The sequence below is a fragment of the Eschrichtius robustus genome, chromosome 14, assembly GCF_028021215.1.
Source record: "Eschrichtius robustus isolate mEscRob2 chromosome 14, mEscRob2.pri, whole genome shotgun sequence".
Classification (NCBI taxonomy): Eukaryota; Metazoa; Chordata; class Mammalia; order Artiodactyla; family Eschrichtiidae; genus Eschrichtius; species Eschrichtius robustus.
The window spans coordinates 31,643,180-31,668,094 of record NC_090837.1 but is presented as its reverse complement, the minus strand read 5'-3'; the positions used below and the strand labels follow the sequence as shown (position 1 = coordinate 31,668,094).

The 24,915-nt window shown below is 48.1% G+C and overlaps 1 protein-coding gene across 1 annotated transcript in view; it reads left to right on the top strand.

Annotated features, from left to right (window-relative positions):
• The window catches only part of PTPRM (protein tyrosine phosphatase receptor type M), a 756,425-nt gene extending 736,123 nt beyond the window's left edge, over window positions 1–20,302 (top strand). The window contains exons 28-31 of the mRNA XM_068563694.1: window positions 111–236; window positions 4,460–4,623; window positions 11,046–11,181; window positions 19,564–20,302. Of these exons, the coding sequence (XP_068419795.1) occupies window positions 111–236; window positions 4,460–4,623; window positions 11,046–11,181; window positions 19,564–19,617 (480 nt within the window). The 3' untranslated portion in view covers window positions 19,618–20,302. The remainder of the gene's footprint in view (window positions 1–110; window positions 237–4,459; window positions 4,624–11,045; window positions 11,182–19,563) is intronic.
• Window positions 20,303–24,915: the final 4,613 nt, after the last annotated feature.

Here is a 24,915-nt window from a genome sequence, read left to right as displayed (position 1 = left end):
TGAAGTGAATCAAGGGCATTTGGTCCTGATGCTGGTAGTGACCGTATCCAAACTGTGAGCAGTAAATGTATTTTTATCATTAACGTCGCGTCTCTGTGTTCTGAACTCAGTTGTGTCCGCAGTACTGGCCAGAGAATGGAGTCCACAGACACGGCCCCATCCAGGTGGAATTTGTTTCTGCTGACCTGGAAGAAGACATCATCAGCAGGATATTCCGAATTTACAACGCAGCCCGAGTAAGATCCACGGCCACCACGGCTGGTGTTGTGGTTTCATGATTTTCTCATTCATTGAATAGGTAGAGTGTCTGTGTCAGTCACTGTTCTGGGAGCTTGGAGTCCCTTCAAGGAGTCTGTGAACTCACTGACCTTATGGAGCTTATGTTCTAAAGGGAGAAGACAGACAGGAGAGGATGGAGACAACACATCTCCTACTAGATTTGTTAGCAAGTGGTGGGTGCTGTAGGAAAAAAAGTGGGGAGGCAGAAGGTGCCGGGGCCTGGACCAGAGGGAGAGCAGATGTGCCATGTGAGCAAAGGCCCGACTGGAGTGAAGGGGCAGCCACGTGCTCTCGTGCAGGCAGCTTTGCAGGCGGAAGTGACAGTCAGTGCAAAGGCCCTGAGGCGGGGCCTTGTCTGGTGAGTTCCCGGAACAGTAAGGAGGCTGATGTGGCTGCAGCCCAGGAAGCGAGGGTGGGAGTAGCTGCTGGGGCCGAGGTCCGAGGGGTCGAGGGGACAGAGATCACGTAGGACCTTGCAGGCCGCTGCCAGGACTGGGGCTTTTGCTGTGAAGGAAAGAAGGAGCCGTTAACAGGGTTTTGAGTAGAAGAGTCATGAGCTATAACCTGCCGTTTAAAAGGTGCACTCTGGCTTCTGTGTTGAGAACAGACAGTAAGAGACGCATCAGGAGGCTGTTATAATAATCTAGGCGAGACGGGACAAAGCAGGACGGAGCGGCAGCAGGGGGAGGGGTGGGAGGTGCAGACACTCTGATGTATTTTGACGGCAGAGCCGATCGGATTGACCGATAGTTTGGATCCCAGGGAGTCGAGGTGGCTCTCAGGATTTGGGTCCTGAGAACTAGATGAAGCAGACATTAACCAGGTTAGGAAAGGCTGTGCGGGTAACGGGATTGTTAGGGGTGGGGGAACGCATGGAGAGAGGGTCCGTTCAGGGGGAAACATACTGGGTTCAAGATGACTATTAGACGCCTACGTGGGAATATCAAGTAGGCCTTCGAGTCTGTGAGGGTGCAATTCAGGAAAGAGGTCTGAACTGGAGATACAAATTGAGGACTTATTGGAAGATTTAAAGCCATGAGACTGAATGAAACCGTCGAGAGAGAGAGGAGAAAGGGACCCGAGAACTAAGCATGGAGCCTCCATCAGCAAGAGGTCTAGGAGGAAGGGGGGGCCGGGGCGGAGAGGAGAGAGCAGTGAAGGGGGAGGAACAGCCAGGAGGGGAAGGGGAGAGTGAGATCCCCTGTGTCGGGTGCTGCCGACAGCCACGGAGGATTTAGCCCGAGAGGTTTAGCCATGGCCAGGTTACTTCCTGAATCCTGCAATTCCATTTAATTGTGACGAAAGATTAATTAACTATTGATATCTTAGCAAGAGTCACACCAAGAAGCAGAACCATATTCTACTTCCAGGAAACAGGGTGTAATCTGTGTCTCCCTGAGCTCACAGACATCACCAGGTCATAATTTATCCTTTACCTTTAATTTACCTGTAATTAAAGTCAAGCCTTTTTACCATTTGCTGCCCACTGTGGTCAGTGCTCAGGTTTGCGCTGTTTTTCACAAAACTGTGTGAGCAAAGGCCCGACAGGAGTGAGGGGGCCCTTTTGCAAAACAGTGGCATTCTGCTTGCTTTTATTTGTCTGGCCTGTCATTGGAAACACGTGGGGTTTTTTTTAACATCTTTATTGGAGTATAATTGCTTTTCAGTGTTGTGTTAGTTTCTGCTGTATAACAAAGTGAATCAGCTATATGCATACGTATATCCCCATATCTCCTCCCTCTTGCGTCTCCCTCCCACCCTCCCTATCCCACCCCTCTAGGTGGTCACAAAGCACCGAGCTGATCTCCCTGTGCTATGCGGCTGCTTCCCACTAGCTATGTATTTTACATTTGGTAGTGTATATATGTCCATGCCACTCTCTCACTTCGTCCCAGCTTACCCTTCCCCCTCCCCGTGTCCTCACGTCCATTCTCTACATCTGCGTCTTTATTCCTGTCCTGCCCTTAGGTTCATCAGAACCCTTTTTTTTTTTTTTTTTTTAAGATTCCATATATATGTGTTAGCGTATGGTATTTGTTTTTCTCTTTCTAACTTACTTCACTCTGTATGACAGACTCTAGGTCCATCCACCTCACTACAAATAACTCAATTTCATTTCTTTTTATGGCAGAGTAATATTCCATTGTATATATGTACCACATCTTCTTTATCCATTCATCTGTCGATGGACACTTAGGTTGCTTCCATGTCCTGCCTGTTGTAAATAGTGCTGCAATGAACATTGTGGTACATGACTCTTTTTGAATTATGGTTTTCTCAGAGTATATGCCCAGTAGTGGGATTGCTGGGTCATACGGTAGTTCTATTTTTAGTTTTTTAAGGAACCTCCCCACTGTTCTCCATAGTGACTATCAATTTACATTCCCACCAACAATGCAAGAGGGTTCCCTTTTTTCCACACCCTCTCCAGCATTTATTGTTTGTAGATTTTTTGATGATGGCCATTCTGACTGGTGTGAGGTGATACCTCATTGTGGTTTTGATTTGCATTTCTCTAATGATTAGTGATATTGAGTATATTTTCATGTGTTTGTTGGCAATCTGTATATCTTCCTTGGAGAAATGTCTGTTTAGGTCTTCTGCCCATTTTTGGATTGGGTTGTTTGTTTTTTGATATTGAGCTGCATGAGCTGCTTGTATATTTTGTAGATTAATCCTTCGTCAGTTTCTTCATTTGCAAACATTTTCTCCCATTCTGAGGGTTGTCTTTTTGTCTTTTTTATGGTTTCCTTTGCTGTGCAGAAGCTTTTAAGTTTCATTAGGTCCCATTTGTTTATTTTTGTTTTTACTTCCATTTCTCTAGGAGGTGGGTCAAAAAGGATCTTGCTGTGATTTATGTCATAGAGTGTTCTGCCTATGTTTTCCTCTAAGAGTTTTATAGTGTCTGGCCTTACATTTAGGTCTTTAATCCATTTTGAGTTTATTTTTGTGTATGGTGTTAGGAAGTGTTCTAATTTCATTCTTTTACATGTAGCTGTCCCGTTTTCCCAACACCACTTATTGAAGAGGCTGTCTTTTCTCCATTGTATACTCTTGCTTCCTTTATCAAAGATAAGGTGACCATATGTGCGTGGGTTTATCTCTGGGCTTTCTATCCTGTTGCATTGATCTATATTTCTGTTTTTGTGCCAGTACCATACTGTCTGGATTATTGTAACTTTGTAGTCTAGTCTGAAGTCTGGGAGCCTGATTCCTCCAGCTCCGTTTTTCTTTCTCAAGATTGCTTTGGCTATTCGGGGTCTTTTGTGTCTCCATACAAATTTTAAGATTTTTTGTTCTAGTTCTATGAAAAATGCCATTGGTAGTTTGATAGGGATTGCATTGAATCTGTAGATTGCTTTGGGTAATATTGTCATTTTCACAATGTTGATTCTTCCAATCCAAGAACATGGATATCTCTCCATCTGTTGGTATCATCTTTAATTTCTTTCATCAGTGTCTTATAGTTTTCTGCATACAGGTCTTTTGTCTCCTTAGGTAGGTTTATTCCTAGGTATTTTATTCTTTTTGTTGCAGTGGTAAATGGGAGTGTTTCCTTCATTTCTCTTTCAGATTTTTCGTTGTTAGTGTATAGGAATGCAAGAGCTTTCTGTGCATTAATTTTGTGTACTGCTACTCCACCAAATTCATTGATTAGCTCTAATAGTTTTCTGGTAGCATCTTTAGGATTCTCTATGTATAGTATCATGTCATCTGCAAACAGTGACAGCTTAACTTCTTTTCTGATTTGGATTCTTTTTATTACTTTTTTCTTCTCTGATTGCTGTGGCTAAATCTTCCAAAATTATGTTGAATAATAGTGGTGAGAGTGAGCAACCTTGTCTTGTTCCTGATCTTAGAGGAAATGGTTTCAGTTTTTCACCATTGAGAACGATGTTGGCTGTGGGTTTGTCATATATGGCCTTTATTATGTTGAGGTAGGTTCCCTGTATGCCTACTGTCTGGAGAGTTTTTAACATCCCCTGGTTTTTTATAATGGCTCCAGATTCAAACTCGTAACTCTTTGGGCCGGTAGACGGTTCCTTCGTTATTTACAGGCAGGCCCCTCCTTCCCTCGTGCCCACTGGGATGAGTAGGTGGGATCAGCCCGCTGGAGTTCAGCCCCGGGAATAATGCCTGCTTTCTCTCCACTCCCCGCTTGTTGCCTGACTCTCTGCAGCCCCAGGACGGGTACCGGATGGTGCAGCAGTTCCAGTTCCTGGGCTGGCCCATGTACAGGGACACGCCCGTGTCCAAGCGCTCCTTCCTGAAGCTCATCCGCCAGGTGGACAAGTGGCAGGAGGAGTACAACGGTGGGGAAGGCCGCACGGTTGTGCACTGCCTGTAAGTGCTCAGACCCACAGGGCTGACGCCCTCCTTCACTGCCTCTCATGTCACTATAGATGGAGAAGAAATAAGCAGGGCTGAGTGGAAGCTCATCAGTCCGCTCATTAAGTGTTTGGTTTGCTTTGCAGAAAACAAGATCATGCACGTTTTACATTTGGATGAGGTGTCACTGCTATAATATGAGCCCTGACCTTGTGGTTGGGAGCCAACCCCCCCCCCCAAAAAAAAAACAGTACCTGGGTGGGTTCAGTGAGCTCCTACCAGCTCTTGAGAGCCCATTGTTAAGCTTTGGGGAATTTTCTGAGCTCGTTGTTAAACTGTTGGTAACTTGAAATCATCGGTGGGGGAGGTATTTACATCACGGACGTCAGCAAAGGCCACAATCCGGGCACCCTCCCTGATATGGCAAAGCTGGTTTACCAGCTCACTAGTTGGTAATTCTATTGGATTTCATGTCAGAGGTTTCAAAGGAACTGTCTCCTTCTTCTTTGTGGTTTTTAAGAGAGTTTTGTTTTGTCTCGTTTTGTTTGCCTGGGGATATATATATATTGGGAAGATTTGGTTACAGCCACTGTCTCCAAACTGGTCTCCCGGGTGGCAGTTTTAGCAGGTGCTAAAACGGGAGAACTTGGCTACAGAATATAATGGTTCCTGACCTTGGCTGCACATTTGGGGAGCTTTAAAAAAAAAAAAAACTATGCCCAGGCCACAGCAAAACCAACTAAATCAAAATCTCTGGGGCTGCGAGGACCTGGATTGTTTCAGAGTGCCCCCAAGGTTGAGAGGCACTGGCTCGAGTCTCCGTGCTTTTCAAAGCACTTTCACCTGCATTTTCTCGTAGGTGATGGTAGCAGCTAATCAGCCAGCTGGAGCTGGCTTAATGGAGCCGGCGATTAGAAAGCCCTGCAGTCAGGGGAGATGGGTAGAGAATTTGTGGAAACTGAAAGTGTAAGCTGATGTCTCTTTTCGGTGGAGTGTCATTAGAAGCGCACAGGGAGATCTCTCCCAAACTGAAAGGAAGATAAAGCTCTACTCTGGGCAGACCGACCCTTGTGAAATCGACAGGCGAGGCTAAGGGCTGGGTTACCGTCCACTCGGTGCTGTATCTCCCTCAATGCAGCCCCCGTACACCAAACCCCACCCCCACCCCGGGGTCTGGGAGCCTCCCTGGGAGCCCAGAATCTGCCTGCCTTCCGGCACCGAACGTGGCAGTGTCTCGTCCTGCAGGAAACTGCTGTGCCCTCGGAAAGAATCGTATGAACCGACTCACACCTGCCCTCCATCAGAGGCCCCACCCCCAAAACCTTGCCTTCCTTCTCAGGGACCCAGTTCATTAAAAACATCTCCACCGAGAAAATGTCCAAAAGGATCGATTAACAGCTCACATCCCCGTTTTTATTTCTCTACACCCAGATATAACTTCTGATCAGAATACAATCAGAGGGTCACCTGTGTGAGTTCATACAAGCCCAGCAAGGAAAACTGACGTTTTGGTTAGAGTTTGTATTCGATCCGCTAGGTTTTTTGGAGATACTAAAAATAGTTTGCAGTTACCGATTTCTGCGTCTGGACTCCACCAGCGTCTGGACTAGGAATGCCACGCTTCCTAGTAGCTTCCTAACAAGGGTCAGTGCTGTAACCCAAAGGGCTACGTCCCAAGAGGGGAGCTGAGGCACAGGACAGGCCTGAGGGGAAGACTCAAAGACCCCTTGAATCACTGCACTTCATAGCCACTCCCTCCCAAGGCACAGCTGCGACCCCGGAACTAAACCATTACATTTACCACCCGACGTGGTAGCTAAGACAGCAGGCCGTTCTTTAACTCCAGTGGACGTGGTGGGCACCTGCTGCTTCTGCCCTCCGACCGGCCCAGCCCCCATCCCCCTGGACTTTTCTTTGGAACCACCATCCCCACCAAAAGTCCCTGCTGTTCCTGTGGGGCTGCCTCATCGTCTCTCGACATCACAGTGGGCATGAGACCCAGGCCTGCTGAGGATGCTGATCGTTGTTGAGATTTAAAAATCTTAATCTAAGGTTTTTTAGTTCTGGGAACAAAGTTTGGTTCAATTGGTATTCTCCAGTTCATGCCAGGAAAGGATGCTTTGACCCCCGAAGGCAACCTGCTTTCCATCTCTAAGGAGAGATCTTCGTATTTAGCAAAGCGCAGCGCCACCTACTGGCATCGGGCAGAGCATCCCTGCCCGAGACGCCCTCCAGGGCTGTGAATTAGATGGTTCCTTGAGCCGCATTATGGCTCGCACTAAGCAAACGGGATTCTTTTTCTTTACACATGTCTTCCAGCTAGTAAAACCAGACAGAATGGAGAGAATTAAGATATCACCATCTTTCAACCCTTGATGAAAGTAATGGAAGTAGACAGTGGTCGTCGACAGCTGCTGAAAGCATTAGGTGAAAAGCCAATGGGGGAAAAGCAGTGAGGTGTCAGTGCAAAGAGAGAACACAAACTAAGGGAGCAGAAGAGAAGGTCCAGGAACGGAGCCACACCTCGGGGTCTCCTGATTCACAACAAGGTCCCACAGCACACACCTACTGCAGGGCAGTGGTGTCCCTTCTCATGCTACACACAGAAAGCATCTCCAGGTGGATTGTAGACCAACACGTGAAAAGGAAAACAATGAAGCTTCTAGAGAAAATCTTCAAGACCATGGGGTAACCAGAGATGTGTTACACAGGACAGTATCCATAAAGGAAAACATTGGTAAATTGGATTTCATTAAAGCTAAGCACTCCTGTCCATCCAAAGACCCCAGTGAGAGTGAAAACACAAGACAGGACAAAGAGTTCTGCGCTACATACATCTGACAAAGGATTCATAGCCAGAATGCCTAAGAACTACTGCAAGTCAATAGGAAAAGGATAGACAGTCCAATTGTTTGGGCAGAACACTTGATAAGAACTTCGTTTTTTAAAAAAGAATATCCAAATAGCCAATAAGCATAGAAAAGGCATCATTAGTTTTCAGGAAAATACACATTAAAATACATTAAAATCGGATGCCCCTGCATGCTCACCAGAATGGCTAAAATTTAAACGATAAACGAATAAATGATTCTAAGTGTTGGCAAGCTGTGGAGCAACTGGACTCCCAAACACTGCTGGTAGGAAGTAAATATGTACAACCATTTTGGAGCTGGTTAACAGCATCTACTAAAGCTAAATATAAATGTATCCTCTGAGCTCTTCTCCTCTGAGGTCTGTGACTACAGAAATGAGTCATATATGCAATAGGAAACATGCTTATAGCAGGTATACTCATAATATGGAAAACTGCAAACATCCCAAACATTTGTCAGCTCCTAGATAAAGAAATTATACAGTAGTATAATTATACAGTAGTATATCCATTCAGTGGAGTTGTTCTCAGCAATGTAAGAGAACAAACCACTGATACAATATGGGTGATTCTCACACAGATAATATTAAGTGAAATAAGCCAGACTCAAAAGAGTATATACTGTATGATTCCATGTATTCAAAATTGAAAAACAGACAAAAGAAACTTATGATGCTAGACGTGAGAACAAAGATTATCTTGGGGTATTGATGGTGTTGATGAGGAAGGAATATTGGGAGGAGGGGGGTGCAGGGCGCTGATCACGGTCTGTACCTTGATCTGAATGGTGGTTACATGGCATATGCATTTGTAAAAGTTAACAGAGATCTATATTTACCATTTGTGGACTTAATTATAGGTATGTTATACTTTATCTAAAAAATTGATTAGGAATTTAATCATGGAATAATCAAGCTGGCATTGGAACACAGAGATCAATCTTAAAATCACGGAACAGGTTGATATCTTGTGCCTGCTTCCCAATGAAAGTTCATTTATAAAGTATCCTTGTCCAAAAAAAAAAAAAATCCTGAATTCTTATAACGCTCGGGAGCTAACTCCCAATTAACAGGAAGTATAGGATTAGAAATTGGTGTGTTAAGTGCTTCTCAGAGATGCAGTGAATGAGAACAACCCAGAACGTGGGTTGTCATTTTCCCTGCAGGGGAAAATGACCCCATTTCCTCAACAAATAAATTGCCAAGAGAAAAAAAGAAGGGAGCAAAGAGGAACCTATAGATTAAAATAAACTTGCAAGACATGTCAACCAAATGCAATGTGTGGACTTTGCTTGGATGAGGATTTGAAAAAGTTAACTGTAAGAAAATGTCTGAAACAATCTTGGAAATTTGGACAGTGTCTAGAAATTTGATTCTATTAAACTGTAGTGTTTATTTTAGGTATAATAATAATGATATTGTGTTTATTAAAAAAAAGGATCCTTTATCTACTTGGAAAAGGGGTTGACTCCAGAGCTGGTGCAGGGAAGAAGATACAGGATGAGCGTAGAACATCTTGTGGTTCTAGAAAGGAAGGAAGTGCTTGAAAAGAGATGGAGGAACCAGCCTGATGGAGCTCCTAATGGCCAAAACCGGAACAATTTCAGCAACAAAATAAATATGGATACTCTTTTAGCTCATAGAAGTGAAATTAATATGTATAAGTCTAAAGTGACTTAAATAAATAATAAAATAGAAATAAATAAGCAAATAAATTTTCAAATGGTGGCTGAGAGACAACTCTGTCTTTAGAGTAGAATGTAGAAGGAGAGAGGGAAGTGAAAGCCAGTCAGGCAGATATCACTGTGACTTGTTGCAGACAGGATCTACCAATGGACACTAAAATCAGCGGGTGAAACTTTGAGGAGAAACAAGATACTTGCATAATCCCAAAGTATCTTTCCCAAGATACTTACTAACTACAAAGAGAAGTTATGAGAAGTTATGATGGTATTACACATAACTACACAGTGAAAAAATCTGCCAGACACCCACCGTCTTAATAAGCAACCAGGGGTGGGATAGGCAGGGTGGGAGGGAGGGGACATGGAGATATATGTATATGTATAGCTGATTCACTTTGTTATAAAGCAGAAACTAACACACCATTGTAAAGCAATTATACTCCAATAAAGATATTTTAAAAAGAATATAGTAGAATACAACATTGTAAATCAACTATACTTCAATAAAATAAATTTTTAAAAAAGAATACAGTAGAAAAGGCAAAAAAAAAAAAAATGACCAAGGTCGACATCATGAGCAATAAGACAGTTCAACACCATGAACCTTCAAAGGAGGTAACAGCCCTTCTGTGGCTTTCTTGCCAAAACGCATAACCTCATTTCCAGTGATGAGAAGGCATCAGACGAACTCAAATGAAGGACTTTCTACAGTTTGTATTTTGTGATGACTTCTCAAATCGTGGAAGGGGACCATGGGTGTTTTCTACATCTCACTCCATGTTCCATACTCTACAAAATAACTGACCAGTCCTCTTTGAAAGTGTCAAGGTCAAGAAAGACAAGGGAAGACGGAGGACTGATCACGTGGAAGAGACTAAGGAGGTGTGATACCTAAATGCAAGGTGGGTCCTGGACCAGAAAAAGTGGTGACACTTGACTAAGATCTGTAGTTTAGTTAATAGTGTTATACCGGTGTTAACTTCCTGGTTTTGACCATCTGCTATGGTTATGTGACATCTTCACATTAGGGGAAGATGGGGAGGCAAGGAACTCTGCTATTTTTGCAGTGATTCTGTACATCTAAAATTAATCCAGAATAAAAAGTTTATTTAAAAAGAGCCCTGGGTTTCCCTGGTGGCACAGTGGTTAAGAATCCACCTGCCAGTGCAGAGGACACGGGTTCGAGCCCTGGTCCGGGAAGACCCCACGTGCCGCGGAGCAACTAGGCCCGTGCGCCACAACTACTGAGGCTGCACTTTAGAGCCCACGAGCCACAACTACTGAAGCCTGTGCAGCTGGAGCCCGTGCTCCGCAACAAGAGAAGCCACCGCAATGAGAAGCCCATGCACCGCAACGAAGAGTAGCCCCCGCTCACCACAACCAGAGGAAGCCTGTGCACAGCAACGAAGACCCAAAGCAGCCAAAAATAAAATTAAATAAATAAATTTATTTTTTAAAAATAAAAATAAATAAAAAGAGCCCTTATGTTTTAGAGATAAATCATGACATGCTAATGGATTGTTTAGGGCCAAATCCATCTTTGAGCATAACCCACACCCATCACAGTTTTCCTGCACATGCTACACGAGTGGTTTGTTTATTGAAAAACTTCCTGGGTGGTCCCTTTCCATAAAAACTGATAAATTGCCATATCAGGTTACATCATCAGGGCAGAGACGAAGCTGGGAGAGCAGGATGTGCCAGTTTCCCATCACCTCCAGTCAGGTGATCCCTGGGCCCCGTTTGCATCAGTAGAGGGATGGGCCCAGGTGGAGAGTCCCAGCCGGGAGGGCTTAGGCAGCAGGTGCGCACAGGTGGTGGGAGCCGTGCGGTGCGAGAGCGACCCAGGCCCACCACCTGCCTCTCCTCCTCTTCCCACAGGAACGGGGGAGGCCGCAGCGGGACCTTCTGCGCCATCAGCATCGTCTGTGAGATGCTACGGCACCAGAGGACGGTGGACGTCTTCCACGCCGTGAAGACGCTGAGGAACAACAAGCCCAACATGGTGGACCTGCTGGTAGGACCCCGTCCATCCCGCTCGGGGGGCCCTTTCCCGGTTAGCGTGAGACACCCGGCCCCTCGCTCGGGCTGACCCCTGGGAGGGAGAGACTCGTGTTCACAGGGCAGTCGCCTCACTCGTGCGGGTTTTTCTCCCTCGTTCTCCCTTCCTCTGCCTTTTCGCAAGGAGACTCAGCTCAGCACATTTGACACATGGAAATAGTTGAAACTCACAAGCGAACATCCTGATTAATTGCCGCTCTCGGCAGCGCCTTCCACGTGGCTAAGCACTTCATCTTCACAGAGAAGAAATAATCATAGCACATGAAATGCCAGATTTTCAAATTACATATTTTATAAATAGCTTAATCACCTAATATTTATCAAAGCTGGGAATTGGAGTTTGACATCCAGACGATTGCATTTAATTACGGTGGCCATATCTGAGGAAAGGATGAAAGAGGTGGAGAAACAAAGGACGGTGTGGAATTATTTTCTTAGAGTATTTCGTGAAATCTCTGTTTTGTGCGGAGCTGTTGAGATGCCAACCACTGAGACTCAAGAATAGGAGAAGAGCTTAAAGGAGGAAGCTTTTCAATGAGGTTTTTATACTTCTCTGTCAGGGGAGGAAGGATCGGAAGGAAACAGTAAGCCTGATCCCAAGGTGGGGAGGATGGGCGGGGGCAACGGGGTCACTGACGAGCTTGGAAAGCCTGCGTCCTGGGTGCGCAGCACTGCAGCAGGGGGTTAAAATTGTAAATGTAATAAAGGGACTAAAGAGGGAGTTGAGATTCAAGCTGAGGCTGAAGAGGCAGCCACGGCCCCTGCCTGTCATGGCCACATCCGAGCCCTGCTTGGCAAAAGCCACCCTCCAGGGCCGTCTGCTTCCCCCACTGACGTGCCTTGCGCCCAACGAGCTGCTCCGGCTCCCAGGAGCACCGTGCTACCCAGGGAATGTGGTAAACGGGCACCTGTTTGGCCAGGTGCAGACTCTCAAACCATCAGCAATGACCATGTTGGTTTCTGTGAAAAAAGGATCTTGCCCCCCCACATGGCAGCTCCCTGCCCTGCCCTGGGGACGCCCCTGCAAACCCACCCTCTAGTCTCAGCTCTGCTCATTGGAGTGAAGTGACCTCAGACAAAGTACCTTGGCTATTGAAGTCGCCTTGGGCACGTCGCTCCAGTTCCCTGAGCCTGAGTCGTGTAAACTAGGGATAGTGTTGGTTTGTTGAGATCATCCCACGTGACGATATGTGTGAGAGTGTTTTGGAAGCTGCCCAGGCGAGAAAGACCTGGTCCCTGAGAGTGGAGGGGTCTACGGGGCACAGTGTGGCCTGGGCCCTGAAAACGAGTGCTAGGTGGGGGCGAGGGGGCCGTCGGGGCGCAGCATGTATACACAGGTGCTCGAAAGTGCCTTTCCCACGGCTCAGGCTCAGATGTCACGCGGATGGGCCGGGAGGCTGACCCTCACATTTCATGCCCGGACTTCACTAGTCAGAGAACTCTCTCACTCTCCGGGACCGCCCCCCATCCCGAATTTTAAAGAGTTCCCCCACCATGGAATTCTCCATCTTCTGGGCTTAGGGCAGCTGAGAAGAGGCCAGTCGGGCAGTTAGAGGTGGCCTGAGTTTAGAACAGATAAGCAGATTGACAGAGGATGGAAACAAATGCATAATGAAAATATTCTGATTGTGACGTCATTCGGTATTTAACGCCCTGATTCAGGGACGGGTGTGTTGCTTCCAAACTTCAGTTGGTACTTGAAAAAAGCTGACCTTGATTTTTTTTTTAAATGTTAGTTCCCTCTCACTGCAGCCTGAACTAAGCAGATCATTAGAAACAGACCCTTCCAGGCCTTTCCCCCAGTGGCTCTAGCTACAGCTTCCATCACTCACCAATTTTTATGGGCAGGAACAACGTGGCTTTTCCCAAATCCGCGGTGCAGACTACAGGACAAGGGTGATTTTACATGAAGGAAGCTTCTGATCCCAGCCCACTTTCCTATAATAGCCAGGGTGTTTCCATAGTTATGTGTGATTCTGATAGAGAAATAGGATCCTTGGATGCCCAAAACTCCGAGGGTCAGCACCAGTTTTAGGGTCAACTCAGTGGCTGAGAAATGTAGGAGAGTCCTACAATTTCCTGAGAAAAATGTCTGATAAACTTGTCACAGTGCCTGCTGGCGGGATAATGGATAATATCTGGTGACCAGAGAAAAAATGTCACGATGCTCTTTTCAGTGGGTTTGAAGCTTCTTGAGTTGAATCAGGGCTCTTATCCTTGGCTTGTTTGTTTTTGCCTGTAAGTACAATTTCTGTTTAGTTTGGTACTCGTACGTGTGTGTGTTGGCTGAGAGAATTAATTAATTCAAGTCAAGGAGATAAAATCTGGTATAATTTTATTGGGCATAAAAGGGCATCCAAGACCTGCATTTCTCCTAAGCACAAAATGTTGTACCAGCAGCTGCAAAGGTACCTCCTAGCTGCCTCTTTGCAGAATGAAGCGGGAGCCAGGATGCCCTGGAGTGCACCCCAGGAGGTAGGCGGGTGGGCGTGGGGAGCCCCGCCAGGTGCCCCTGGGTCTGCTCATTGGGGGCCCCTTCCATTCAGACACCAAACTTTGCTGCCACGCCCTCCCTGCCAGGGCCGGATGAATGTTCCAAGGCGGTCAGTGTGCCTGTCTTCGTCTCCCCTTGCAGCTCATTATTTTTCCAAATTGCTTCTGAGTTAGAAACTTCCCTATGCGTTTTGAAGCATGGCACTCTCCAGGGAGAGCCAGAAGGCCCTATGGATTTATTTCTTCAAATGTTTAGGTGTGGAGGCTCCAGGGGAAAGCCAGTGGACTGCCAGGAAGCAAAATCATTTTAACACAAAACTAGATGTTTTGATGCAGCAGGGGCCGCTGGATTTGTTTCCTGACCCCTCTTTCAGGCCAGCTTCTCAGTTATCCACCTCTTCAGCCAGGCTCCAGCCCCTATCAAAGGTCTGGGTTCCAGCGGGGTGGGGCAGGGGTGTGGAGCAGGCTGCGACGGTACAGCCTGAGGTTGGCGCTATTGGCCTGGTCAGAGGCGGACGGGGTCGTCCGCTCTGAGCCCCTTTGAATCTAGTACAGTTGCTGGAAAACCTGCTGCTTCAATTGACAGTCCTCTCCCATCTTTGCTTCCACATTTGGCTTTTGAAGTTCCCAGGGCTCCTTTTTAACAGAGAAACAGCCTTTAGGGGACAGATCTTGCCTAGAGAAACATATTATCCCCTGGGAGGTGGCGGGAGCTTTGGCCAACATGCTGATGTGACGTACGTACGCGTTATAGAGTGGTTACCAAGATCACGATAATCAGCACATCTGTGGCCTCACAGAGTTAACACAGCTGATTGTGTGTGTGTTCAGAACCCTTACGATCGACGGTCCGCAACTTTCAAGGGTACAATTCCACATCATTAACTCTAGTCACCGTGCTGCACATTAGAGCCGCAGAACTTACTGCTCTTATAACTGAAAATCTGTTCCCTCACCAACATCACCCCACTTGTCCCTCCCCCAGCAACCACAATTCTAGTCTCTGTCTCTATGAAATTGACTTTTCTTTAATGGGAGCTTTAAAAAGTTCTGAGCCCTGGGCCCACCCCCAGAGACTCTGATCCAGTTGACGTGGGCCTGGCTTTTCAGCAGCAGTGGTACCAGCGCCCCAAGTGATCCTAATGTGCAGCCGAGGTTAAGGAACTTAGTAGCTAGTCTAGAAAGGCCCTTGGCCCGTCTGCACATGAGATCACCTGGGGCACTTCGCAAACACAGATGCCAGGCCGCGGCCCAGAAGATTAGGGCGGTCGGAGCCCGCGTGATGTGCTACAGGGCAAGAAACACGGCTCAGGAGGATACAGAGGCCGTCCCTGTCCTGCCATGTGGGCTGCAGGGCGAGGCCGAGCAGCTTCCTCTCCATCCTTCCTGCTCCCACTCAGACCTCTGCCGGGATCTCCCATGACGGAGAGGTGACCACCCAGACGGGGCCCCCTTCCCTCTTGCCTGCACTGAAATAACATGCCGGCCCGGCACTCCTACAGGGGGCCTCACCCCCGCCCTGCAGCCTCCCCAGTGTGGACAGCACACTGACTCTCCCACTCACATGTGTAAACTGCCCCCTAAGCCTCTGCCTGAGAACTCACGGGAAACTGACGGGCTATGTGAAAGGCGGGGCATGTGGGCGTAGGTGTGGTGTATAGGTGTGTGTGGGTGTGTGCGTGTGTGGGCGGGTGTGCATGTGTCTGGCTGTGTGTAGGTGTGGCTGTGTGTGTAGGGGTGCGTGTGTGGGTGTGTGTGCCTCTGGCTGTGTGTATGTGGGGCTGTGTGTATAGGTTTGTGTGGGCGTGTGTGTGTAGGTGTGCACGTGTGGGTGGGTGTGCATGTGTCCGGCTGTGTGTAGGTGTGTGTAGGGGGGTGTGTCTGGCTGCGTGTAGGTGTGGCTGTGTATGTAGGTGTATGTGGGTGTGTGTGTGTAGGCGTGCACGTGTGGGCGGGTGTGCATGTGTGTGTAGGTGTGTGTGGGTGTGTGTGTTGCAGCAGAGGATGTAGGCCTTGGGGGGGCGTCAGAGGGGCTCACTCGCGTCCCTGAGCTGTGCCCCCACCGGCCATGTGGCCTGTCTGTGGGACACTGGTGGCATCCACGTCCCCTGGGGCCGGGCCCCGCCACTCACCCCCCAGGCTCGCAGCCCTGAGCCCACTGACCTGCGGTCGCACTCCCTGCTCCTGAGGAGTCTGTGTGAACGCCCTGTGCCCCTGCCCCCGCCAGACTCTGATCCCCCGGAGGCGGAGCCCCCCCCCCCCCGCCCCCCAGCCCCAGCTGAGCTCCTGGCTCCAAGGAGGGCCCAGTAAACATTTGCTGGGCGAGCAGACTTTTCTTCTCTGTACCTGGACCCGCGTCACCCTGAGTTGCTCCCTGGGACCCAGAAGGCGGCAGCTACAGGTTGACGGGTCTGAATAGGGAACCAGCTGCATGGATTGTTCATGGGCTTTGAGGGAGGAAGTGCTTCAGACTCTTTCAGAGCTATAACGAGGGCGATGACCCACCCATCCATCGTCAGAGACGGGCAGCTGCCTCCCAGGGGTCTCCTGGGCACAATGGTTGGTCACCCAGTGTGACCCGCTGGGAACGTTGAACCAAACGGTCCCACCCAGGATTATTGGCACAAGGGGACCACTTCCCCTCCTGGCAGGTGCGTCATAGTCAGAAGGATTTTTTCCAGACTGAAGGATTTGTCAGCAAGGATCCAGCCGAAACTGAAGCTGGTGCTAGTTTCAAAAAGCAGGTGCACGCGGGAGGGAAGCTTTGCCCCAGGTGAGCCGTGCAGACTCTTCTCTTTGAATCTTCTTAGGCGACGTGGGGTGTTTGAAGTGACAGACTGACCATAGGGCCCCATTCTGCAGACACAGGCTGCCGTGCTGACAAAGGCACCGTCCAGCCCTTCAGGGGAGCCCCCTGCAGCCGCCCGCTGACACCGTGGCCTCGTGCCACCCCCCCGACAGTGGGGACCTTTACAGCGTGACCTCACTTTGGGTGCCCTTTCAAACTTCACTTTCTCCCCTTTTGTGGAAACAAGAGGTGGGTCTGGAGTGAAGGTGAGGTCAGGGGTCTTTGAGAGGAGTAGCTTGTTGCCCTGGTTACGGCCCAGCACAAAGATGTTCACGTCAGCACAAAGATGTTGGGTGACAGCTAATGTCACCCAAATCGGGAGATTCTGGGACCAAGGCATAAAAGTTCTTTCTTCCCTGAAGCACAGAGCTAGCTCGTGGGGCTTAATTATACTGTTCAAAAACAAGGAAGCTGAGAGGGGAAACCGCCAAAGACGGGCCTATACCTGCTGATCAAGTGTAATCAGTTTGCAGTGTGGGAAGATTTCAGGCATTTCTCGAGGTGCTTGGGGGAGGAGATGCAGCAATTCATGGCCTTTCTGCTCGTTCCCCTTATTTTTCTGGTTCAGAAACCAGTCATCACAGAGTCTACGGGGGCTGGCAGCTTGCTTAGGAGGGATAAGATGAGAGAAAGAATTCATTTTGAAAACCATAGTCATGGCTATGACCGGGCACTTTCAGTGACGCCCCTACCACAGCCATCCCTCAGGATGAACCCGAGGGATTCATCCCTGGTTTTCTGGTTTCCTCGCCTGCGTTGTGACCTGAGACCGGCAGCCACGTGGCCCTCTAAGTGCATTTTTCTGTGTTAAGAGGATGGTTCATAGTCGGCGCTGAAACTAATTGCAAAAAGGGATTGATCGTGTTTCTGCAAGAAGGGATTGATCTCTTAGTTTTCCATGAAAAAAAAAATGAATTGTCTGTGTGATTCACAAAAACAGAGAAGTGATTGGAGCACTCCATAGCCAGTGTCAGCCCAGTGAGCTTACAGCATAAGAATTTTGAAATTGAAATGATTTCTTTTAGATACTCTGAAAATGAAAGTATCAAACCCTGAAATAATAAATCCTGGAATGTGAATCAGAAAGTTTTAGTGTCACATATTTTTAGTGCCCTTAGGTGTGCTCCTAGGAGTGGAATCGCTGGGTCATAGGGTGACCCTTCGGAGGGACCACCAGATGGTCGTCCAATGAGGCTACACCATGTTACAGTCCTACCAGCAGTGTAGGAGGGTTCCAGTTTCTCCACAACCTCACCAGCACTTGATTTTGTCTATCTTTTGTATTTTAGGCTGGCAGGTGCTACTACCATTGATGTTCAATCTCATGGCGCCTTCGGTGTATTGAATGATCTGTTTACTTTGTCTTCACCTCTAGATTGTAGGATCCTGAGGGCTGAGGCTCTATCTTGAATTCCCCAGTCTCTAGCCTTAAATGTTAAATGAGTTGAATCAAAAGCTGCTAAACCCATTTTTTTTGTCACCATTTACATACACAACCAATGTTTGACCCCCAGCTGTGTGCCAGGCTCTTTGCTAAGGATGGTGTATTATCCACGGAGGGAGAGACCATGGCCCTTGTCTTCAAATAAATAGGTTGGTTTAGAGGGGCATTTAGAGAACAAAACGTAGGTGAAGAAAGAAAATTGTGATGACTAATTAGGCCCATATCAAAAAAAAAGGAAATTTCTTTTTTTAATTAATCTGGCAAACCCCAAAGTAAGAGGTGCATTTCCTTGGTCGTGGCGGTCATATTGGATGTGAGACAGTGGTCCTGACCACACGGCTGGTGAAAGCCTCCCTCCGACTGAGGGGGAGCAGGGCCTGCCGGTTGCTGAGTGACTGCGCTGCGGCCAGGGGGCAGATGGAGGCGTCCTCAAGCCCCGTGTCCCTCTGCTCGGTTCAGAGGCCACGCCCAGGTGAGCATCCATCAGCTCATGGCATAAACACAGGTGCCGAAGGCCCTCCCCTCCCACCTGAAACCCCACCTGGGCCAGGACCTCACACAGGGCTTGCTCAGGCCGTGGTCCAGGATCTGAGAATTCTGTGCTCAAGAGAAATGAGCTCGCTGCCTGATTAAGAACTGGTATGTGGCTCCCAGAGGGCATCAGACGTCCCCACTCTGTGCCTTTCCTTATCCTGTCGCCTCCACCTGGGATGCTTGCTAGGAGGACCACGTACTTTATCATTCAAACTGGGACACTTTTGAGAGTGAAAGGGCCTACAAGTAACGATGACGCCAGGACAACAGGCATCAATTGGGACTGTCCCGGGCAAACCAGGACACATAACCACCGCCCCCCCACTCACGTGCTCATCCTCAAGCTCCCCTATTACCTGCCACCCCCTGCACATCTTCCTTAAGAAGCTCAGCTCCCTCCTCCACTGCACCCACTTTGGGGAGCATTCGTGAGCCCTGCTCAGCTCTGCCTCGTGAGTGCCATTGGGTCCCTGTCTCATCCTCCTCGTTGGACATGGACTTCTCAGAGCGAGGGACCAGGTCAAGGCACTTGGTACTTAAGAGGTGCTTAATAAACTCTCATAAAATGGAGGAAATCCTGCTGACTGACAGTCAGAGGTAAAGCTGGGCCAGGAGTGAAGCCGCGTTTATTAACTGAGCAAATCATGAAGGCATGTCCCCAGCCCTCATTATCTTTCCTTCCACCTCTTGGCTTTCCAATAATTTGTACTCAGGATGTTGATGTAACAGGTGAACACATACGTGTGGACAAACAGAGATATGTGTTGCAGTTGTCTAGAACTTTCCAGGAATTCTAATGAGCCTAGATATCAAAATACCTCTTTCATCGGCCTTGTGGGAAACATCTACAAACGGCAAATATGTGTGTGGTTCAGGACCATGACTTCCCAGTTCGTTTCTGATTCACATCCTTCTCAGTTTGATTGCTTCCAATTAAAACCCTAATCTGGCATCCTTGCTTTCAGAGGAACTGCATCCCGCTATGGCCACGCTGATGTTTTGTCCCTTCTGTGTTCCAGGATCAGTACAAGTTCTGCTATGAGGTAGCCCTAGAATACTTGAATGCTGGCTGACGGCGTACACAGCCCTGCACACAAACCTTTCATCCTGCAAAGCCAGGACGTGCCATGGTGTTTGTGCCGATGAGATGAAGACTTCTCGATATGCTTATTTTGCTTTGCCTAATTGGCTCTTTTTAAGAGCCCAAGAAAGTGTTCATAAAACTGCTTGCCCTGCCCGATTCCCAGTAGTGCCGCTGCCTGACGGAAAACTACCCACAGCATCCAGTGGTCCAGCCCTGTCCTCCTAGGCACCAGCTCCGTAGAGCAGCGCGGACAGCTGGTAAATTGAAGAGCACAATTATATTCTTATGAAGGAATTTGTACCTTTGGGGTATTATTTTGTGGCCCGTGAACCTTTGTTATTGTTACAACTGAGTGTACATTTTTGTTCTGTGGAGAATGCTACCTGGCATTATGATAATATATTATTTTAGTTAAAATTTGTATTTTAACATGTCGCATAATATATGTAGCTTTCCAAGACTAACAGATAAACATATAACGAACAAAGAGATGTATGAGCTGTTGTTTCTATCAGATTTGTATTGTTTCCAAGGGAAAAGCTTGGGAGGCGTTCAGTTCAGAAAGGCGGAGATCGATGATCAGATTCACAGACCTGAAGCTTTTCCATGTGTTTATATTGTAAATATTTTTGATTTCATCAAATTATTTATTCATTAAAAGAAATTTTCGTGAAGCACGGTGAGTGACAATCATTTTTATCCAGCCCTGGAAATGACTTACTACTGTATGATGCTACCTTGTGTGAATTCTCAACTCAATAAATAAAGACCCGTGACCAGTGTGGTGTCTGCCTAGTGTCCTGGCACCCCAGCGGGGGCAGCTTCGGTCACTCTGGGCCTTTGGCAGAGAGATCGTGCCCGGGTCTGCTGGCCTGGAGCAGGTAGAGTTGGGACTCTGGAGAGAGAACTTTTGTCAGTGAGAAATCGAGGCCCATCCTGGGAGCCTCCCCTGGTGCACAAGCCCCAGAAGCCAGAGCCGGTGAACTCTGACCGGCAGGCAGGCCGTTACAGGGAGCTCTGGGCCAGACGCCAGGGTGGTGACCAGGCCTCTGCCTTTCTCTGTTTGATCTCAGTGGCCTGGGGGTCATGTCTGTCCTCTCCAAGCCTCATTCAAACCTGAAACTTGCTGAGAGAACGCTCTTTAGAGGGTCCCACGATCAGGGTGCATTGGAGCAGGACACCAAGCTGGACAAGATGTTTCCTGCAAGAGGGAAAGACCGCAGCCCGAGGGCTTTCCTGGCCTCTGAAGAAGGAGGAAGCTGGGCCGAGGACGAACACTGAGTTTAAACTGAGCGTCAGGCTGTGGGAAGTGATGGCCAGTAGATGGTGGAGACGGACCTTTGGCGAATGCCCATTCTGTGCTGGAAACTGTGCAGGCGCTTTCCCAAGTGGCAGCAGAGCCTCTTCCCCAGCCCAACAGTGTGATCGCGGACAGCATGGAGCCATCGAGCCGTCGGACAGCTGGAGACAAAAGATTAAATAACTTGTCCAGTGTCACCCAGGCTCGTCAGTGCCAGGTGTCTCCAGGGCCTGGGGGGAGGTAGGGGCAGTGGCCCCAGCACCGCATCCTTCTTAGGACACTCGGGGTAGGAAGTGCCCCTCCTCCTGAGACAGGAGATGGCCCATCACCCGCTCTGGAAAATGGGGGCTTCCTGCCCACTCTGGGGATCTCAGTGACTAAGAACGACAAGATCAAAGGTTGTCCATCAAGGGGACCGAGGCTGACCCTGCATCCAAGGCCTTTCCTGCTCTGCTGCGCTCTGACTACACGATCCACGCGCTCGGGAAGAGCTGGCCGCAGCCCAGTGAGTCTAGACCGAACCCCTCACTGCCCAGGTCGCCGTGGACAGTGGCCTCTCAGCATCCCCACCCCACTCTCTTGGACGAGCTCCTAAAAGATAAAAAAGTGCTTGCTGTCTACCTCTCCGGGGTACAGGAATGGGGACGGATGCCTGTGGCCGGCCGCACACTTCGTGTGCAGGCAGGGCCGTGATGGAAGTGGCACCCTCAGTCCTCTTGGACAAAGTCGTGGTGGTCTTCACTCCTCGGGTGAAAGGAGAAGCCAGCTCAGCAGGGCCTGAAGCCACCTGAGACTGAGTGTGCAGATGCAGCTCACATCCACCCCTACATGATCAAATCCCATCTCATGTGGCAGCAGTGGTTTCCTCCAGATTTGTGAATCTCTAGGATTTTTACCTTCCTTTCCCTCGGTTTCAGCTCTTAGCAGAAATAGTGATAGGAGAGCAGGAACATCTGGTGGCTGTTTCTCACCTCCCACGAGGCCTTCCTGCAGGTCGGGATTCCTGTCACCTTCCAGACACAGCAAATGTCTCTGCCCTTTGCAAACAAAAGAGGCCGACCTCTCGGCTATGTGTTCCTTCTCTGTCTTCTCTCGGTACCCAGGGTTCCCCTCACTGTTGTGTCCTGTGATGGCTGCAAAAGCCAGATGTCCTGCTCCCCTGACTTCCTGACACGGTCCTGCTCAAGGACAGCCTTGTGACAGCTTTCAGTTCGGGTGCTGTGGTGTCTGTAATGTGTCAACTTGGCCTCACTGGACTGCATTTCCCAGATTCCATTCTCTGTGTGTTTCCAGGTAGGTGGGCCTCAGGGGTCATCCTGTGCCCGATGCTCTCAGAAGGCCCAGCTGCTGCCCCAAGCCAGCCAGGGGACCGCGCAGTGACTGGCACCGAGCGTGAGCTGCCCACCAGCTGCTCACTGTCTGGATGCAAACTCAGGCCTATATGTTTAGGTTTTGTTAAGACATCCCAGTTCTGGGTACCAAAACCAGCATCAGTTATCTACTGCTGAATAACAATTGCCCCAAAATTCAAATACTAAATAACCAATAAACATTGATTATCTCATGCAGTTTCCGTGGGTCAGAAATTCAGGAGTGGCTTTGCTGGATGGTTCTGCCTCTAAAGTCACTTATGCAGAGACTGTCCAAGTGTTGGGTCAGGGCTGTGGTCATCTGAGCGCTTGACAGGAGCAGGGAGATCCACTTCCAAGGTGGCTCACACACACCTGGCAAGTCGGGGCTGGTCATTGGCAGGAGGCCTCAGTCCTCTCCGCATGGGGCTCTTCACAAGCTGCCCAAGTGTCCTTGCAGCATGATGGTGGCTTCTCCCAGTGACCCAGGAAGCAAGGCAGAGGTCTTTTATGACCTGGCCTTGGAAGTCATGCCCTGTCATTTCCACAATATCCTATTGGTTACAAAAGTCTGCCCTATTCCATGTGGGAGGGGATACACCAGGGCACAAATCCCAGGATGTGAGAATCCTTGAGGCCATCTGGAGGCTGGCTGCCACCTGCCATCCCACCCCGGACCGCCACCCCAGCTGGACCTCTCCTTCTGTGGGCTGGTCAGCTGGACACAGTAAATCTTATCCTGGATGCTAAGCCTGTCTGTCAAGGTCACTCCTCTCATGTGCTGTCCATTCCGTCCTGCTGTACTTTTTTCCTACCAGTTTCTTCTGCTGACATTACCTCTAGTCACTTTTACTGTGCCCTAAGGAACCTTTATTGATATGTAAAGGAACTTACCCCGTAGCCTTGATTACCATGAGGCTCTCTTCCCCCCACCTCCCGAGGAAATGGCCCCTCTGGACCTCCCCCAAGTCCAAATGCTTACTCAGTTTCAACAGCTGCCCTTCATATTCCACTCAAGCTGATGGATGGCCACATCCATCCAGCTGGTCACCTGGAATGGCCTCACCTCCGAAATCTTCAACTTGCCAAATTCTGACCCCAGCCTCTTCAACTGCTAGCTTCCTCTTTGCCATATCTCTGCCATCCTTGCTCTTTGAATTTATGAAGCCCTCCAGGCCATTCTCTGGGCGAGCCTCCCCTTCTTACCTTCTTTCCCAGAACAACCTAAGCCCTGTGATGCATCACTTCATCCAGATTTACCAACACCCTCAGTGCTCTTGACTCCTTATAGTTCCATCATATCTATCCTACAGATGGTCAGATTTAGAGAACTCCATCCAGGACTTCCAATCCCAGACAAGTTAGAGTAGCAAAGACCAGATTTACCCTCCTAATTGAAACAAATAAAAAATTGGGGGAAAAAATATTTTTTAAGATGGTTCTCAAGACACTGGACATCAAATAATGAAGGGAACAGGAAACAAGTTAGATGAACCCTAGGATCCCCCAGCTAACAGCCTTGAAAGAATTTCCAGATAATGGGTACAGGAAGGGGGAATCCAGGTGTAACCCAGTGGTCTCCCTTATTTGAAAGGAGAGTTCCCTTATTTGAAGTGAGAGTTCAAAAAAGCCAGGGTGGCTAGAGTTTGCAGGGCAGAGCAGCAGAGATGAGAAGATGCATAGAGAAGGAATTCTGAACATCTGCACTGTCCCAATCAAGTCTTCAGTTAAGTACTGATCAGGATAAACATGGAAAGGACTTGAGGCCAAAGAAAGAACGACTCAAAAAGATTAGAAGGAAGAATACTCAGAGTTCACACGGAGCCATATAGCTCCTATTCCCATTGGATAGAGAACCCAGAAAGGTTTGGCCTCAGCAAGTGGGGAAATTATCTCTAGACTAAACACAGCTGTAGTCCTGCCTAGCGAAGCAATAACCAAAAGGATCAAACTGTTTCCAAGTAGCTTAACTGCACCACAGAACAAAACTCAAGAATATAGGGATACAAAAATATCCCGCACCCAAGAAAGTAAAATTGACAGTGTCTGGCATGCAATCCAAAATTACCAGGCACACAAAGAAGCAGGGAAATAGACACACAAAAAAAGAGGAGAAAAAACAATCAATTGAAACTAACCCAGAAATAATACGGATGATAGAATTAGTAGACAAATACATTAAAGCAGGTATTTTATAACATTATTCCAGATGACCAAGAATCCAGAGAAAAGATTTAGCATATTTAAGGAAAAACATGGAAGATATTTTTTAAAATCCAAGTAGAACTTCAAGAGATGAAAACTACAAAGTCTGAGATTTTAAAAATTCTAAAGGGGGTTCACAGCAAATTCGACTGCAGAAGAAAAAAATAGTGAACATAAGACATCAATAGAAATCATTCAAAATAAAACACACAGAGAGAAAAGACTGAACAAAAATGATCAAAGTATCAGTGAACTGCTGATGTCGCCCAAAAGTGGCGGAAAAAGAGAGGCACAAATAATGGCAAAAATTTTCCAAACTTGATGGAAATTGTAAACCCACAGATTCAAGAAGCCTAATAAACCTCAAACACCAGAAACATGAAGAAAGCTACACCAAGGTACATCATAATCAAATTGCTTAAAGCCAGTGACA